The sequence below is a fragment of the Debaryomyces hansenii genome, assembly GCF_000006445.2.
Source record: "Debaryomyces hansenii CBS767 chromosome F complete sequence".
Lineage (NCBI taxonomy): Eukaryota > Fungi > Ascomycota > Pichiomycetes > Serinales > Debaryomycetaceae > Debaryomyces > Debaryomyces hansenii.
Genome location: NC_006048.2, coordinates 1,067,024 through 1,085,235, shown reverse-complemented (window position 1 = coordinate 1,085,235; position 18,212 = coordinate 1,067,024). Strand labels below are relative to the sequence as shown.

Below are 18,212 nucleotides of genomic sequence, written 5' to 3'. Positions count from 1 at the left end.
GTTAGACTTTCTAGCCTTAATCTTCTTTTGAGCGATGACAGCAACGATAGCACAGAAGGCTAAAAAGACTAAGACGAAAACTAAAATAACACCTCTTGGCAACATTTCTTATTATTGAATTTATTATTAAAGTGTTCTTCAAGTATAAAATAACAACCTTCAGTAGAAGAAAAACTCAAACAAGAAAAACAAATTTTTTCAGCTGGGAACAAGGGTCAGTTATATGGGTTCGAGAATGAAAATTTTGACCGAAAATCACGAACCGAACACAAAACCGCTTGGTTAGGGAATTAATTTTATTTACGTTTCGGACTAACCGGAGAGACTCTAGACTGGTATTTACCGCACCCTATCCGGTGATAGGCGGCTATCGGTACCATACATACGCATATTGCGCTATTTGCCAAAACCAAGTCGGTCCGTCTACTGTTTCTATTGGCTCTGGACAACCTAAGCGTTTACACCTAAGGACATGGGGCTGGTATACTGAAAACAACAAGCAGTTATGTATGGTGCATTACATCCAGACCTATTTCTGGCTTGGATAATAAGTCGTTGGAAACTGTGGGTACAGAAGATAACATCGGATAAATTGTGCCAGATGGGTAAATGCGGGATGCGACCGGGACGAGTTATAGGCCAATAAACAATCGGTATTAAAGCCAGCCGCGATATACCCATTAGGTAAAGAAATAAACCAGCAGAGCCGGGTATGCAGTAAAACGGTTGGGGAAGTTGTTGACCATACATGTCAAAGTCATTGTGTGGTTCAGCCGCTGGCTACTGCCGTTGAAGCGTCGGCAGTGGAGACACCGGTTGTTTGAAGCACCGGCACGTATGTGTGAGGAGCATAAAAAGGTAACAAACTACATTGAGGGAAATGTCGGATAAGACGAGAACCTGTATACAGCTTAGGTGTAATACAACTATATTACATTTATTGAATATCGTTACGTCGTTATATATGCATGGTAGCCAGTATCTCTATGGTACAGTAGCCAGTAGCTCTATGGTATAGTAGCCCGTGATCCAATACGGTTAATGATTCGAATTGATAAATAGGGCACATCTGAAAAAAAGTCGGGTGTGGGTGAGAACAACCCGGTTTTGAGGTGGTGGAGGTTAGGTCACCGACCTATGACGTCAGATGTGGTCGCTATTATCATTCTCAGTCAATTATAATTTGGACTCGAGACTGGAATACGTGAATGTAGATGGGGAGATAGCGATCTCGCCAAGTAGGTGGTGTGAGGCAATGAGTTTAGTGCTTCATAATGCCATTTCCGGGGATGAAGGTGCTAGCACGATTAAATAAATGTCTCTGGGTATAAGTATCAGCAGATTTTTTTCGTTTAGCACTGCTATTTGCTAGATATGAGGTTGCAGGCTTTTTTGTGGGGTCTTTTGGTTGTTGAATGGGGGTACGGTAGCTGCCGCTTCTCTGTGTATAAGACGGCTGTCTTGACGGTGGGGAATTGGGTTTCGCTTGTGTAGTTTGAACTTGAGGGTCAGTCTTGCGCCGCGGTTCGCTTTCGAAAAATAGCTTCGATAGTCGACTTTGGCTTTTGTTAGGTACCTCTACAGATACATTTTGTTTGTAAGGTTTGAAGCTGGGTGCTTTCCGGCCACTTGCATTAGTCGAGGAGCCTAGGGCCTTATGATTATTTGTATGGTGTTTGTAATTAGTAGACGAGAAAGACCTCACTGGACTGTTTTCTTGAGATGCCATTTTGGAGGCTTGCTTCGGACAGCTTTTGTTATCTTTCTTGATATTCGGCGTCGACTTTTTAATGGTTGGCTTATATATAGCTTTATTAGCATTTTCATTTCTATTGCTATCGGGCTTGCCGATTTCTTTAGCCAATAATTCATCACCATTACTTCCAATATCATATTCTTCAATTATCTTTCGTTTCATAGGTTTTGATTTCATCGGTTTGGGAACGGCTCTGGCATTTGCGTTTAATGCAGGCGCCTTTTCGAACATAGTATTTCTTCTATCAAACTCATTATTAAACTTGTCAAATTCGATATGCTTCTTTATATTGATATAATTATTAATGTTCAGTCTCCATGCCGTTTTATCAACCGAATTTTGTAATTTGATTTTCGCAACTTTCATATCAGTGTTCAATTCTTTATCCAAATTTGATATGACTCGATCTCTGTTGCAATATTCTATCTTTGACAGTTTGCTAGCTTTTTTGCGAGGAGCGCCGATCATGAACTTTTCATCTTTACATTTCTCTAAGATCTTGTGAATATCTAAGGATTCGCCAGGTGGTATTGAATTTGAATGCGATGGTGTTACACAATCAAGAGTGACTTCTTTTCTTAAGATATTATCAATATCAACTTCTGAAAAGAATGCACATGATTGTGGTACTTCCTTGATACCTAATTGTTCACAGAACATTGCTCTTGTCCATAAATTACTTATTTGTAAGAGGAGAGCTGTTTTGTACTTATCTTCACTCTTCACCATATATCTTAATTCATCATGAACAGTTATAATCAATCGTCCATCAATACGGAATTTCTTTAATAAAAATTCCATCGCTACGATTAATAAATGCAAGTAATCCACACCTGAACTTTGAATCACCCAATTGATTCTGGAAGTTAAATAATTATTTTTATTCAAATTTGCAATTGTAAGGGCATCTGTAATTGCTGCCCCCAATACGGGGGTTTTAGGGTCTTCCTGATATGCAATGGATTCTAACATATTAAACATAATTGATTCTGTACCTCCGTGATACATTCTTCTATCTAAGAATTTGGATGTATTTGTTTGACCTTTAGTTTTAGCGTATAAGGTTTTTGCCATCAATTCCGCTTCTACATCACTTAAGGAAGAATTACATTGTTTCAAGAGCCTAGTAGCGAATTTAACACCGGCTCCATAAATTCTACCATAATTAAAAACTTTGGCATCGTTTCTCAGGATCCCTAAGATTTCTGCAGTCTTTGAATGTAAGTCTGTCTTTTCACTTTTGTCACCTTCCAAAGTCATCCATCCTAAAGCAGTACTTCCGTGCATCTCAAACATCGAATCGCCGACTAATGAAGCAATCCACAATTCCTCGGAATCTACATCAGCTCCGACAAATGTATAGCCTTCGGGTGCTTCAATCATGGCTTTTAGTTCTGAGCCAATTCTGTTTTTCTTACTGTTCGAAGCTGTTAGCCAAGTATTCTCAGTCGCTCTTCTAGTAATTGTACCCATGGAACAAAGCTTAGGTAAAATAATACCCATGTCTTTGTGCTTTTTCGAATCAACCTTCGTGTCGAAAAACTTATTCTTCTTATGGTTAGCATCTGAGTATATGACAAACTGATCCATGATACGTTGTCTATTACCCATCCAATAAGATGCAGTTGAATTTAAACTCAATATTTCTTGTGCAAATGAATATTCTGAGGTCAAGATTCCGCTTTCAAAGTATCTCAAGTAACTCTTAGATAAGATAGATGTACATCTCTTACCTGGACCCTCTGGATGAGGTACTTTAAACAATTCATAGCTGTTACCATCATCTCTTAATTGAGGTAAAAACTTTTCCAAATCTTCATCATTTAGTTTAGCTCTAGGATAACTTTTATCGTCCATAGATTTAATAGTCTCTTCATTAAAAGGAACTTTGAAACACCATCCTGACGAATCAGTCCAAAGTAAGGGATAGCCTTCCCATTTTAATTTCAAGAGCAAAGGAGTTACCCGAGTACGAGTAGATATGTTCATTTCTCGTTGCTTCACTCCGTTAATCGTGACCGTTTTAAACAAATCTCTATACCATTCAGGGTAGCCGGTTAAAAATGCTTGATTTGCTGCAGGCTCGCCATTTTTCTTCAACCGTTGTACTTTGATAGTCCAATTTAATTGCGATAACCATGGATCAGTCTCCCAATCAGGTTTCAATGATTCATTATTTTGATCGATGTAGTTAACAAATGCATTAGCTCTTTCTTTCAATATAGTACTGACCTCTTCACGATTTTTTTGATAGACCTCTTCAGCTGTTTCAATGTAGTTATCCCAGTTCTTAGTTGTGGGTAACATTAAAGTTCCAAGGTGCCTCAATGCCGCAAATGATACAGGGTGTGGCACTTTTTGTCTGAATTGTGAAAAGAGTTTAGCAGTTACCGAATATGTGGCATCAACGTCCTTTGCGCAATAATCCATTAAATTATTGAAGTTGTTGATGACATCCTGAGGATCTTCGGTACCGAAGTAGTCTCTGTCAGTTTTATCTAATTTTATGTTACAATGAAAATCTGCCACATTTGCTAAAGAATTTGGAGAACCTTTGTTCAACCATGGATCGTCTAATAGCTCATTCGCTATTTCAACGGCCGATAGTTTCTTATCGAAATAATCTATATCAGATTCTATCGCTGGAGATTCATCTTTAGATGAATCAAGCTGAGATTTGCTTTTTTTATGTTTTTGCCAGGTGGGTCTTTGTTGAGAACATATTCCACTTATGGCGACATGTAGGGCCATACCATCTAAGAAAAAACCCTTAGACTGCTTGATATTATATTCATCTAATACCCGTGCTCGATCATAACTAACATTGTACCCAATTATTAATTTAGGATTGTTCAAACAATCCATTGGCATTAAATGTTCCCAGTCGTTATACTTTTTATTTTCACAATAGTTCGTAAGGTATGGAGACACCCATCCGTACCAGGCCTTGGATGATACACAAGTAGCCAATGCGGCATAAGGTGACTTTTTGTATATGACTTCAACATCAAATACTAATTCATCTTCCAACGGGTGCGGTACTTCCTTGGGAGCTTCTCCCTCAGCGTATCGTACCCATCCACTTTTAAACAACCATTCCGAAGGCTTTGGCTTCGTGGGTAATTGCATATCTGGCGATAGAAAGCTTTCTGCTATCGACAAGTATGGCTGCGACGCCTCTGTCCCTATTCTATAAAAATGTTCATCTAGGGTGTTCTTCCCCTCCAAATCTGGAAAATTGTCTATGTTGATGGGCTCTACGATCTCTGTTTTCTTACCGAGTAATTCATTATACCTCAAATGCTCCTTCGCAAGCTCCAAAAGAGCTGGGTTTTTTGGCTTCAAGTAATCGGTACTCTTAGTCTTTGGAAATAGTTTCTTATGCAACTCTTCACTCAAGTACTGTACGCCAACTGGATTTATCCTGGGCGCTTCCTTGAATTGATCTCTGGTTTTTGCCAGACTCTTTAGAGATCGACCCCATATTCGTACAACATTTTTACTGTATGAAAATGCTTGTTTATGTAGAATCATACTACTAACTGTTTTATTACTTCTAATTATAACTTCTATCAGGCCATTTAAATATTATAATCCTCACGACAAGAGGTTGATTTTACCAATTTGAATCTAAAATATACCTAAAATAATGATAAAATCTAAATTCCTTGTATTTCAATTCTGGAGCAATGTTATTAATCTGTGCAATTGTTTATTATTACCCTTGCTAACCGATAATCCTGCTAGATAATTCCTTGTTATTACTACTATCAGAAACAGTTAAAATTCTTCTACGGTACATGAAGAGATTATACACAGGAATATACTAAATAGGAAATATAATAATAACCTGCATATACAATCAAGTCTTTAATAAATTCATAATAGCCATAGTACAAAGGATGGATAAAAGTAAACACAAGTTCAATTCTAACCGAAGCTAGAATAAATTAAAGCCATTAGGTATAAAGTTCGGGTAATTGATCAGTTGCTGTAATTCACCAAATTTTATAAACAAACAAACATAGTTCTTCTATTTTTTTTTGCAATAAGGATAGATAAAATCAATTAGTACCAGACTAGAAATGTCAGAATTACAAAGTCTCAAAAAGGCAGAATTAAGCAGTATCTGTCGTAAAGTCGGGATCCACGTCCTTGCTAAAGATACTAAACAAAAATTGTTCCAAAAGCTTTCAGCTTACATTGAAGCCAACCCTGAAGAAGGTTTGATTGCCGTGCAGAATAGCTTGGACATGGAAAGTGACGAGGAAACGTTAGCTGAGGCACAAGATGCTAGTGAAGACGAAGAAACCGACGAGGTTGAAGAGGAAGATGAAGAAGACACCGAAGATGAAGACAAAGACTATGATGCAGGCCCACCAATTAACTTGAAGGAGTGGATTGGTGATCCAGCAATCGAGTTTTTCGAAGAAGGTTACTCGAAGGTATTGGACTTCACAGACAGAATTGGGGCTACCACCTTGGATTACAATGATGAATTAAGAGAAAACTTGTCGAGATCTGTTTCTTTGAACTATATTGAACTTTTAATTGAACTTGTTTACTTCTTGTTCACATACATTCCGCTTGTTGCTCTTAAACAAAACCACTCGGTGCACCAAATTTTCAAAGACAACATTAGCTGGTTGTCTGCTTGCAATGTGTTGTTGCCAGATATTAGCGTTCTTTTCGAATTCAAGGTTATTTCAATTTTTGGCAATTGGATTGTGAGTTCGATTGTTTTACCGTTAGTTATCTCCTACTATGTTAACTTCACCAGAAGATGTATTATTATCGATGAAGACGATTCTGGTCTTATTACCAGAGCTTACAAGTATGATCCATTTGTTTTCGCCTTATCAAAGGTGCTTATTTTCTACTTTATTGTTAAGAACTCTGGTACCTTGACTGCTCTTGATTCTTTTGGTGGTATTTTCAGTGCTTTGAAAAGACACTTCTTGATCCAATTGGGAGTTTACAACCAATTTGCTGATGTATTAGGAAGCTTCCCATTAGTCCTTGGTTTTGCCAATGTCTTGACTGCTATTTACTCTCAATTTGAAGAATATTAATGAGTGACAAATTCGTTTTTGTTATTTTTTCACTTCGTTAATTCTATGTTTACTAGCGAATCGTTTTCTTTAATAAGGGAAACATTCTTGTATTTGCTCTTCTTCTCTATTTGTTTTATTTTGGAATGATCAAAAATGTCCTTTGATGTTGTATATTGTTTCTTAACTTTATTGATACTTATTGTAACACTATTAATACTATATATATATCTATATGTTCGCAAATATGATTCTTTAAAATGTAGAACACAACATAATGATAAATGCCTATTTGGTGTACTGAATTGGCCACCTTGTTTTAACACCCATTATTTCCAAATCACCAGTGAGTTCATCCGGATTAGCACCCTGAGGCCCTGTAAAATGCTTCATTATTTTGGCTAATAGCAAGGATTCTGTGTACTTTGAACTTGATTTATCACTATCATCGATTAGTTTATCGCCTGGGTTGTTACCACTTCTTCTACCTCTTCTTTTCGACGGTGTACCTGTAGTACTTTCTGATGCATTATTAGTATCCGAACCAGAAGTAATTGGATCGTACAAAGAACTTTGGAATATATGATGTTTAATGTTATCGAATGCTTTTGAGGTTGCTGATTTTGAAGAATCCTTGGATTGCTTGCTCTTACTTGGTAAGTCTCCTGTGATTATATTAAATTCATTCGCAGAGATTAAAGGCATATAGTCATGAACAACTGGAGCATTATTTCCAGATTGTCTTGTTTTCTCATTTTCTCTTTTGGTTGAATTCATGATTTGTTTGATTTCAGTGTTAAAATCCCTCTCTGATACTCCATTAAACAATTTTGTAGATTCTTTACTTTTGACATCAAATAAACCATCCTTCGAGTCTCCATTTTTTATTGCATCCTCAAATATATTCTTCTGGAATTCGAAGAAATTTTTCAATTTCATCAATTTATTTAAAACCAAAGCATTTACGTTTTTGTAGACCTTGTTTGACTCTTGATAAAATATCAATAAATTTTTTAAATACTGATAGTTAAAATTAATTTTCAATCTTACCAATTCTTCGTCCCTACGCTCCTCTAAGAGCTTCTTATAGTTCAATAATTCTTCATCCTTCAATTGATCGTCAGAACCCAAGAATTGAATTTTGGAGTCTTTTAAATTTTGCAATCTCTCCAACAACTTTTTCTTTTTTGTAATATATATATCATGCTTATGATTAGATTCAAATTCTGACAATTCGTCAACCGACATTTCCAATTCTTTCCTTCTTTTTTCTTTATTAATACCATTTGCAGAACTAATATCTTTATTAGAATGTGACATAATTTTATTAGAGTTTAATGGCTGCATCTCCTTAAATCGAGTTAATGGATCTAAAACATATTCGTCATTCATTTTTTCAGATTTGACATGCTTGTTTCGTTTACCTTTAATGTCGCTGACATTTGGAGTTATCTTCAAATATTCTGGCGGATAGCTGTTATCCTGTTCAAAGGTTTCGGTATAATTAACCAGTTTAGCATAATTATCAAACGCGTCTGTTACATCAACATTCGAAGCATATTCCATATAATCTTCGAGATCGTCAGAGTCAAACTCTTCGTCTTCAGATTCGGATTCTTTAGTTGAAATTCCCAACTTCTTTTTATTTTTTAAAGCTTCGACCCTTTTGCTTTTCATGATTTCATATTGCTCATACGTAAAGCCTTCTTCGTCTGCCTGAATTCTTAAATCAAAGAGTGAACCAGCTGCACTGGCCAAAACCATATCGATTCTTGGTAACTTTTGCAGCGCCTCCAAAAATGACGCAAATACCTCGTTTGGTGTAAGCGAAGATTGATCTGATATCAATGGATATGGCATGTAATTTGGAGGCGGAAATGGCAATGGAGGCAATTCTACGTACTTTTCGTTAGTCGTAGGAGATATTGGCATTCCCGCATCAGCTTTTATGGGTTCAACTACGGGTGTTTCATTCGTAATAATCGGTGGAGGTGGATAAATGAATGGTATCATCATACCTCCCTGTGGTGGGGCCATTTCCTTAGACAAATACGGTGGAATTGGAGGTGGGAAGTTTTGTAAAATTCCCTTAATCTGCCTCGAGATATTGGGATCCGTCACATCACTAGTCACATCGGTAAAAAAATCTTGCGTCTGTAAAGGAGGATAAATAATAGGTAATATGGATGGGGGAACTGAATGAAGAATGGGTGCAGAAAACGGTTGTTGAAAGCTGATTTCGGTTTTTCTATTTATCTCATCAAGAGACCTCGGGACATTAGAATACTTCCTTCTTTTAGGGACGTCAACTGGTTGCTCAAACGCTGAACTATGCATTTCACCATTAAACTGCCTTTTGCCAGGTGAAAAATTAGGGTTGTCCATCTTGTAGCAGCAATAAACCTGTCAAATTTACTCGTTCTCTTTCCTACCAAGAATACGTCAATGTAACTGCAAAGATAACCACAACTATTAGCTTCAATACTGAAATAGTTCCGCTTTAATTTAATCACACCAAAATAAGTGATAAAATTATCAATTGATGTAAAAATTAACTCAACGATTCCTAATAATTTTCCTGAGTTATGTAGAATATTTCTTATTTGAAAAAATATTCTTATTCCTTATGCCTAACGATCACAATAATATTCGTATGGTTTCTTGACGCCAATATACCTTTGGTTCGCTTTGCACAATATATATCGTAACGAGTCTGTTAAGAGGTTATTAGTGTTCCTTGAGCATGTCGCAGCTTTTTTTCTTGAAGCACAATAGAGATTATGTAATAATTTTACGATCTACACCTCTTTACGCCATCATTGAAGACGATGTATTTGGCATATTGGGTGAAATTGATAAAGGTCATACTGGCATATATCCTGGGAGACAATGGGTTGAAAAGCCGAATTGAAAAAGTCCATTAATTTTGCATCAACAGACCCAGGGCCAATCGAAGAGATTGTTTATAAAATATTGTTGTCGACGGAACTTGTCGGACAACCTACGAGTGTTGTTGAAGGTCTACGGTACCATATGATTGTTGCCAATGAGAAACGTATGTTTTCCGAACCCATATTCCATTCAGGCGACAAAATAAGGTTCATTTCTGTGGATAATAATGAGACTGTCTCACCAGAGTGAGATTTTAATAGAAAGAAAACCCACAGTCCATCTACGTATATTACCAGGCTGGATACAACTACATTTAGGAGGTCATAGTGTTTTCCGATGGGGCAATTGCCCGTATGGTATGTCAAGTACAGACGGCTGCAACCCTTTAGTAGTACATTATAAGCGAGTCGTGCACAGGATCAAATAGTCTGGCCTTCAGTAGGTTTAAATTAGCCATTGTAGTCATCTACGGTGTTTGTTCAGAGTTACCAAGTTTATTCATAGTAAGTGATTAATTTGATAAGATACCGGGATCTATCAATAGAGATCGCGTGCAAATAGGTTGTTCCCGAAAGATCACGAATCGAGTCATTGAATTTCATATTGCTTCAGTTTACATACGATATACACGTATACTGTCAACAAAACATACAGGGTCGTTTCAAGAGATAGGGAAAGAAACTAGATTCGAAGATAATTGAACAAGGAAATTCAATTCAGCCACACGTAGTAATAGGTTACGATTGAATCAGGAAGAAATATTTGAAAAGTGATTGGAAGTATTTAATTGCTGTTTACTGGTGTCAACTGTTGTTATTATATTCAATTCTATATTAATACTAAAATGCCACCAAAGAAGATAAAAAAGGCCCAGTTCGAGCCTCGGGATTTGGTATTGGCGAAAATGCACGGGTTTCCTGCTTGGCCATCGTTTGTGATGCCCGAAGACATGGTACCGGATGCAATAATGAAGGCGAAGAAGAAAACTACAAACTATTGCGTTATTTTCATTCCAGATGGAGATTTCTACTGGATGAATGACAAGAATCTCGAACCTTTGTCGGAGGAAAAATTAGATAAAAAGTTGGAAAAAATCCCCAACAAGAATAAACCGAAGAAGAAAGCTGGGGGACGAACACTTCAGGTTACTGATGCACTCTTAGCAACAAAAGGATTGGACTTTGACGAGTTCATGGAAAGGTTAGACAAAGATAGAATTCAAGGTGATGAGGATGAAGAAGAGGCAGAGGGGTACGAAGATGAAGAGGAATACGATGTAGATGGAACAAGCAAATCAAAAAAACCGGATGTCGATGAAGAAGTAGAAGATGAGGACGCTGCAGCGGAAGGCGTTCCAATGGAAGAAGAGGATGACACGCTATCAGGGAGGAATAGCAGATCCAAAAGGAAGCGTTCTATATCAAGCAACGGCAAGCGTAAAACTTTGAAAGCTTCCAACACAACACCGACAGCGTCGTCACAGGCTGAATACACGAACGGTCATAATAAGACTAAACTGGGGGGAAGTCCGAAACTCACTGAAGAAGAGAAACAACACCAATTATGGCTATGTCGGATCAAATTACAACGATCATTAATTCAAAGAAACCAACCAGTCACCCCCACAAATCCCAAACAGTTTCCACCTCCAACTGCCAACGAGCTCCTGGTCGCTAGACTCATATTACACCGTCTAGTCGAGTTCCCGGTAAATTTAGAATTGCTTAAGAAAACTAAAATCCATAAAGTACTCAAATGCATATTGAGGGATAAGGACCTCGAATATCCCGACAGCTTCAAATTGCACGAAAAATGCGAGGAATTGTTGGCGAAATGGAATCCTCTAATCGAAGACCTAAAGGTAGAGAAACTGAAGGATCCTAGTGGCCAGAACTTGAACCACTCATCATCCACAGCGAGTGCGCTCACCGACGTCAGAAACAACGAGTCCAGACTCAGCAGCCTGGCTCCCGACGAATCAGAAATCTCGGCTCTCGAAAATGTCACCAACGACTCCATAAAGAAGGAACCTGCAAATGACAACTCCGATTACCGTTCTGAAAACGATTCCACCGTGCAGTCTGATCTTAAAAACGAGTCCAAGGACTCCGATGACATCAATGAGTCTGTCACCAACGACGTTTCTGTGGTCAGCTGAGACTAATAAACCAATTCTCACTACAAATTCCCAAATCACCTCTATGTCCACCCCTCCTCATGCACCAACAATCCAAATTCAATAACATCCACCACCAATTCCTCGTCAGCAGCACCGTCGCCGTCTATATTACACCACAACAATCGTCCACTTGCTACTCACATCCAATGACACACGGCCGAGTATATACTTGATATATGTATAAACCAGTTGCTTAATATGTATTATACACTATAAAACTGATGCTAAAGCTTGTAGAGATTGTAGACACTCTACGTCATCTGCTTAATTACGGGTGTATGGATCCGCACGGAGATAGTTTACGGGGTCAAAGGCGGGTAACAGCGGCTTTGACCCGTGCTAGGATCTACGTATCTTTTTCTCAAATTTGGGCCATAGTTAAGCCATAGTTAAGCGGTCCCATATTTACTGAAGTGGCAATTTTTCACAAAATCAAAAAAAATTCTGACAATTGTCTCATCCATCGCTCGTTCACTGGAACGAAGGCACCCAATAGTGAAATAAAAATGACAATTTTCTTTTTTATTCATTTTTGAGTTAGTTGAACTATTATTATCTCTCCATAAATTAAAGAGCTTAATTAACTAGATACTATGGCTGACGAAGAAGTAAGTAGATACTACTATATTTGCGATTGATTGGAGCATGAACTGAAAATTTTTTTTCTAGTGGACTTCGGTCCCATGACAAGAAATTTGAAGGTGAATTCAATCAATTTGGAAATTTATTGATCACAGAAGGCCGTAGAGTAAACTAGAGGTCGTCTACAGTATGGGGATAAGTACTAACTAGTAATTAGCACACTTTTGAGACCGCTGACGCTGGTGCTGCTTTAACCTTCCCAATTCAATGTTCCGCTTTAAGAAAGAACGGACATGTTGTTATTAAGAGCAGACCATGTAAGATTGTTGATATGTCTACCTCTAAGACCGGTAAGCACGGTCACGCCAAGGTCCACTTGGTCGCCATTGATATTTTCACTGGTAAGAAGTTAGAAGATTTATCTCCATCTACCCACAATATGGAAGTCCCAAATGTCGGTAGACGTGAATTCCAATTATTAGACATCGATGATGGTTTCTTATCCTTGATGACTAACGATGGTGACACCAAGGACGATGTTAAGGTTCCAGAAGGTGAATTAGGTGACAAGATCCAATCTGAATTCGACGAAGGTAAGGACTTATTAGTCACCATTGTCTCTGCTATGGGTGAAGAAGCCGCTATTTCTTTCAAGGAAGCCCCAAAATAATTTGATTAAACACTTACGTAATGATATATATATTGTCTTATAGTGCTTAATATTAATTATTATTATCATTGCGCACGGTATGATAGGCTTCTTACGTTTTTTTATTATCTGCTTATGCCAGATCAACACCCTTAAAATTACCTTTAGGGTGACCGCGATAGCCCCTGGCTCTACTTATGCCGTATAAATCACTCTACTCCAGTATAACCGTAAAATTATTTTTAATAATGATGCTTCGAATATAAGCAGGGCTTAACCGAAAAATTTAGTCAGCGAGCACGAATGGGACTAGGTATGATTCCTTTTTCCTTTATGGACTGATCCATTTTCGTTATAGCCTTATTATTTTAGTACTTATATCTAAATAAATCAGGGATAAAGACGTTTCATTTAGCGAGCAAGTGTTTATCTAATAGTAAGTCAACTTGCGGAAATTAAGATTGCCAGTTTTTTACTTTTGATGCATGGTAAGCCCTTTTCTCCAGAATTCAAAGTTAATTATCAAAAGCAGTTAACGTAATACTCCAAAGAAACTACAGTATCAGGTATAAGTCACATTCATTATATCTTTGCATCACATATAGAGCTGGAACTTTCTATGTCTGGTAGCAAATTTTTACAAGGTGGCGCCCCCACTTTTACCCTTGATAAGGAAGAAGCAGGCTCTTCCATGTTCGGAGGTATCAGACAACTTATAGCTGAGCTATTAGTAGTGGACGACACGTCGGCTAGTAAGAGCTTGAACGAAAGGTCACTTTCACCTTCTGTTGTTGTTCCTTCGGAGAGTGGAAGTTCGACAAGTGGGGGAGAGTCCGTTACCGACGGGGTATCGTTCGTTGGGAATACTACCTCGACGGTATTATTCTTTCTAGCCCTTGCGGTAGGTGTATTGATAGCCATATTGTTTGTGTTTTTCACGTTTCGTTATTTTATCAGGTCGAAGTATGGACTCCACGTCTATCCTATACCCCACAGAACAATTTTTACTTCTTCGAGTGCACCTTTAGAACATAATAGTTTGACGAACGTCGAGTTACAGGAACAAATAAACTATGTCAGAGATAATAACTTCATAAGAGGCGAAATCTTAGCCAGGAGGATCAATCGTGGAAGAAACCGCCGGAGAAGGAGAGGGGGGAGATACTCCAGGATGAAAAAATTGACGGAGCAAGAAGTTGAAATATTGTTCCCTAAGAAGTCTTATCACGATTGGCTTAACGGTGGTCAAGAGAGAGATCATGAAATCAGAGATGGTGTTTTGCAAGAGGAATCCATGTTAAAATGTACGACTAAAAGAAGTCAACGGGCACAGGATGATACATTTGATTTGAATGAACTTCAAGAGGAAGACTTGAACCGAACCGTTTCACACAGTACGGCTAGTGATGTGATTGAGGTCAACCAATCATCTGCCACGAAGGTTGAAGGAATCGAAATGCAGAATATGAAGTTGGACGAGGTTCCACATGCAACCCATGAGTCTTCTCCATCGCAAGAAACTGAAGATGGGTTACACTTTACTTCTGGTACGTGTGCCATTTGTCTTGAGGTCTTGGAGAATGAAGATAGCGTTAGGGGGTTAATTTGTGGCCATGTATTTCATTCGGATTGTTTGGACCCATGGTTAACTAAGAGAAGAGCTTGCTGCCCTATGTGCAAAAGAGACTATTTCTTCAAAGATGAACATAATAATAGTGTTAGCCAACAGGGCGATGGAAGTAGTACTTCTAATAACAACGGTGACGAGAATAACGAAAATGATAACCCTGAAGATGGCTACGACGATATTGACTTCGATGCATTTAGAAATGATCCAGCTTTGACAGCTTTACTTCAAGAGCTAGTTCCACTACACGAAAGGGTAAGGTTGATATTAGGTGATGCGACGTTCGCCCGTTTAAACATTGAACAACGGGCTACCGAACTTGCGTCGAAGAAACGTGGGAATGCTCTCAAGGTGGTGTGGTGGAAAATTATGGGCATCTCAAGAGAGGATTTGTTTCACTGGGCTGTCATAACTATTCATCGCCAAGAAAGACTGAGAATAGCTGCCCAAGGCTCAACAACTGCTACGAATGGTGAAAATTCCAATACTGCGTCTGACACCAATGCCAACAGTAATAACAACAGCCCCAACACTGCTGAAAATATCGATAACAACAATCCTAGTAATCCTGATATCACTAACCCGAATGCAATTGCCGAACCTATTACCAATGATGCGGTCAACGAAAATATACCCACAACTACTGAATCGACTACCACTCCTTACATATCAACTTCTAGACAGGGTTCAGCATCTAATATTCCACGAGATATTGTTGAACAAAGAGTATAAGCTGTTTTCGTGTCACAAGTATCCTCTCTTTAATTCTTCAACTAAGTCCTATGGACCCTTATTTATTACTGTATTTATTAGCACCAACTGCTTTGAAGTTTATGCGATTTTGTTGTATATGTGATCGGTTTTTTTATGGTTTTGTGAATTAGTCTCCAACTTTGATATATCTACATATATATATATATATATATCTATATATTCCTATTAGTTATGCTGCTTAATATTTGATTTAATATTCGTTCTCTGTTCATGTAAATAAAATCTTGAGATGAAGTAATTTACATAATCATTCGCGAGCTTGAAAAAAAAATTTTGATGGAAAAATTGAGAAGGATTAATTCATTAAGTTACTAATATATAAATAAATTATACTTGAACAACTCAGAGTAATACAATTTATATTCAAAATGGGTATGTACTGTCTAGGAAGATTATGGTTTACTTGAAGAAAAAGAAAGCGAGGAAACGGAAATATTAACAATTCAATTAGCTCCTAAAAAATCTGTTAAAATGGACTTAGGTTCATTCTTATCCGATAATTCAATTGGTGGATCATGGGCAGACGAAGAAGTTGATATGTCGTCTATCGGTGTCCCAATTGCCGGATCACAAGGAACTACTGGTGCTAGAAAAGAAGGAATTTACCAACCACAAACAGGATTCAGAGACAATGACGATTCCAGACGTGAAAGAAAAGAATTTCCAGTTCCAGACCAACCACCATACAGAGCAAGAGTTGCTAACTTACCATGGGATGTTGAAGAGCAAGACTTAGGTAGATTTTTTGAAGACCGTATGCAAGTACAAGATGTAATCACCGATATCAAGTTACCTGTTGATAATATGACTGGAAAGTTGAAAGGGTTCGGATTTGTAACATTCACCGAAAGAGGTTTATTAGAAGAAGCTTTGAACTTGAACATGGCAGATTTGAACGGAAGAAAGATCTTCGTTAACGTGGCTGCTCCACAAAGAGCTGATGTTTTCGATATGGACTGGAGATCCGCAAGAGGTGGTCCAATGGAAGGTGGAAGACCTCCTAGAGAAGAAGTAGAAATCGATTGGAGTTCTGCCAGATCTTCCGGTGGCTTACCACCAAGAGAAAACAGAGGTGACAGAGGTGACAGACCAGAAAGAAGACCAAGAAGAGAAGAACCAGATATTGATTGGACTTCCGCTAGATCTGCTGGTGGATTACCACCAAGAGAAGACAGAGGTGACAGAGGTGAAAGACCAGAAAGAAGACCAAGAAGAGAAGAACCAGACTTAGATTGGGGTGCAGTTAGATCTTCAGCCGGCACTTTACCTCCAAGAGAAAAGAGTGGAAGAGGTGAAAGAGTTGAAAGAGGTGAAAGATCCGAAAGAAGACCTAAAAAGGATGAGCCAGAGTTTGATTGGGGTGCAGCAAGATCCTCCGCCGGTACTTTACCTCCAAGAGAAAGAAGTACTAGAACTGAGAGACAAGACAAAAAACAAGAACCAGCCTTAGACTGGAAGAGAGGACAAGGTTTGGAACCTCGCAGTAACAGTAAGCCTTCTAGAGCAAATAAAAAGGTTGACGAAGAAAAGAAAGACAATCAACCAAAACCTCAAAAGTCTTCATTTGATGTTCTCACAGTTGAAAGTGACGATGAAGAAGCTCAACCAGCTAAAAACGCTGAAGAACCAAAGGCTGAACAAACAACTACTGGCTTGGAAGATGCAACTTCGAAATTGTCTGTCAACAATAAAGAAGGTGAAGGCTGGGAAGTTGTTGGTAAATAAGAAGTGTAAATTAATTTGGGTGTTTTCCCTGACTCAGTTAACTATTTAATTTCATTTGTTTCATATTGTATGAACCTTTTCTACATTTTTTCCTCTCTCCTTGGAAATATCCATTTATAAATTCTTACTGTATAGATAATCGTCTCATAATTTGTTAAAGTATAGCTGTAATGGATCTAATCCGTCATTATTTGGTAGCGTGCGATTACGAACAATTATATGTGAAATTCTTCTATTCACAAATTGATACTTACTATTATAATCGTGAAGAGAGTTAAAAGAGTACTTTATAGATAGGATGGAAGAAGAGGACAACAAGCTCAGCCAGGGGATAGATAGCTATTATTTAATCAATTCAAGCCGTATGTTTTTTTTTGTTCATTGAAGAAGCCAGCATAAGATGAAATACTAACATCTGGTAAGGAAAATACAATCTATCACATCCATCGCCATTAGATAATTTATTGACCTTATATGGTTTAGAACCAGTTGCTAATTCACTTGCAAGGACAAACCCCGATGGGTCGAAGGGAGTTAAATTAAGAAAGTCGTATAAGAATCATATTCAAGATTTACCAGGAAAACACCAAATTCCACCACTGAAACCAGTTCCTGGATCTTTGTTAGATCCCTCAATATCACAAGCACCAGATTTGATCAAGTCTTTGGATGCAGATTTATTAAATCAAGCGTTAAAGTTTGAAAAAACTTCAATCAACGGAATACCTGGTTTTAATACCTCAGATTTGGCTATAAATGACCAGCAAACATTAATGAGAGGTGATGATATGTCGGAGAATGATGAATTTGGGGGCTCAAAGAAGAATAAGCGTAAGAAGAAGTTGCAGCCAAATGGTGGTGACATAAAGAGACAACATGTATAATAGACTTACGTATGTAAAATTTAATGAAATAATGATATCCTAATAATATTATCTATTAATGTCATATTGTATAAATATTATAATTAAACTATG

At 37.8% G+C, this 18,212-nt stretch overlaps 8 protein-coding genes across 8 annotated transcripts; 6 read left to right on the top strand and 2 right to left on the bottom strand. All coding sequences in view use genetic code 12, as the record gives it.

The window, feature by feature from the left end:
- Positions 1 to 1,261: 1,261 nt before the first annotated feature.
- On the bottom strand, positions 1,262 to 5,290 carry DEHA2F12628g (DEHA2F12628p; the record flags this gene model as incomplete). Its single annotated transcript, XM_460911.1, has 1 exon — positions 1,262 to 5,290. One exon carries the CDS (start codon positions 5,288 to 5,290, stop codon positions 1,262 to 1,264), a length of 4,029 nt encoding a protein of 1,342 aa, XP_460911.2.
- A 551-nt stretch (positions 5,291 to 5,841) lies between these two features.
- On the top strand, positions 5,842 to 6,828 carry DEHA2F12606g (DEHA2F12606p; the record flags this gene model as incomplete). Its single annotated transcript, XM_460910.1, has 1 exon — positions 5,842 to 6,828. One exon carries the CDS (start codon positions 5,842 to 5,844, stop codon positions 6,826 to 6,828), a length of 987 nt encoding a protein of 328 aa, XP_460910.1.
- Positions 6,829 to 7,095: 267 nt separating this feature from the next.
- Positions 7,096 to 9,144, bottom strand: DEHA2F12584g (DEHA2F12584p; the record flags this gene model as incomplete). The annotated part of the gene is made up of 1 exon (XM_460909.2): positions 7,096 to 9,144. The coding sequence occupies one exon, from the start codon at positions 9,142 to 9,144 to the stop codon at positions 7,096 to 7,098; it is 2,049 nt and encodes a 682-aa protein (XP_460909.2).
- A 1,399-nt stretch (positions 9,145 to 10,543) lies between these two features.
- DEHA2F12562g (DEHA2F12562p) lies at positions 10,544 to 11,857 on the top strand (the record flags this gene model as incomplete). The annotated part of the gene is made up of 1 exon (XM_002770761.1): positions 10,544 to 11,857. One exon carries the CDS (start codon positions 10,544 to 10,546, stop codon positions 11,855 to 11,857), a length of 1,314 nt encoding a protein of 437 aa, XP_002770807.1.
- Positions 11,858 to 12,471: 614 nt separating this feature from the next.
- On the top strand, positions 12,472 to 13,130 carry DEHA2F12540g (DEHA2F12540p; the record flags this gene model as incomplete). Its single annotated transcript, XM_460907.2, has 2 exons — positions 12,472 to 12,486; positions 12,678 to 13,130. The coding sequence occupies 2 exons, from the start codon at positions 12,472 to 12,474 to the stop codon at positions 13,128 to 13,130; spliced, it is 468 nt and encodes a 155-aa protein (XP_460907.2).
- A 598-nt stretch (positions 13,131 to 13,728) lies between these two features.
- On the top strand, positions 13,729 to 15,468 carry DEHA2F12518g (DEHA2F12518p; the record flags this gene model as incomplete). The annotated part of the gene is made up of 1 exon (XM_002770760.1): positions 13,729 to 15,468. The coding sequence occupies one exon, from the start codon at positions 13,729 to 13,731 to the stop codon at positions 15,466 to 15,468; it is 1,740 nt and encodes a 579-aa protein (XP_002770806.1).
- Positions 15,469 to 15,878: 410 nt separating this feature from the next.
- DEHA2F12496g (DEHA2F12496p) lies at positions 15,879 to 17,235 on the top strand (the record flags this gene model as incomplete). The annotated part of the gene is made up of 2 exons (XM_460906.1): positions 15,879 to 15,882; positions 15,962 to 17,235. The coding sequence occupies 2 exons, from the start codon at positions 15,879 to 15,881 to the stop codon at positions 17,233 to 17,235; spliced, it is 1,278 nt and encodes a 425-aa protein (XP_460906.1).
- A 298-nt stretch (positions 17,236 to 17,533) lies between these two features.
- DEHA2F12474g (DEHA2F12474p) lies at positions 17,534 to 18,119 on the top strand (the record flags this gene model as incomplete). Its single annotated transcript, XM_002770759.1, has 2 exons — positions 17,534 to 17,597; positions 17,659 to 18,119. The coding sequence occupies 2 exons, from the start codon at positions 17,534 to 17,536 to the stop codon at positions 18,117 to 18,119; spliced, it is 525 nt and encodes a 174-aa protein (XP_002770805.1).
- Positions 18,120 to 18,212: the final 93 nt, after the last annotated feature.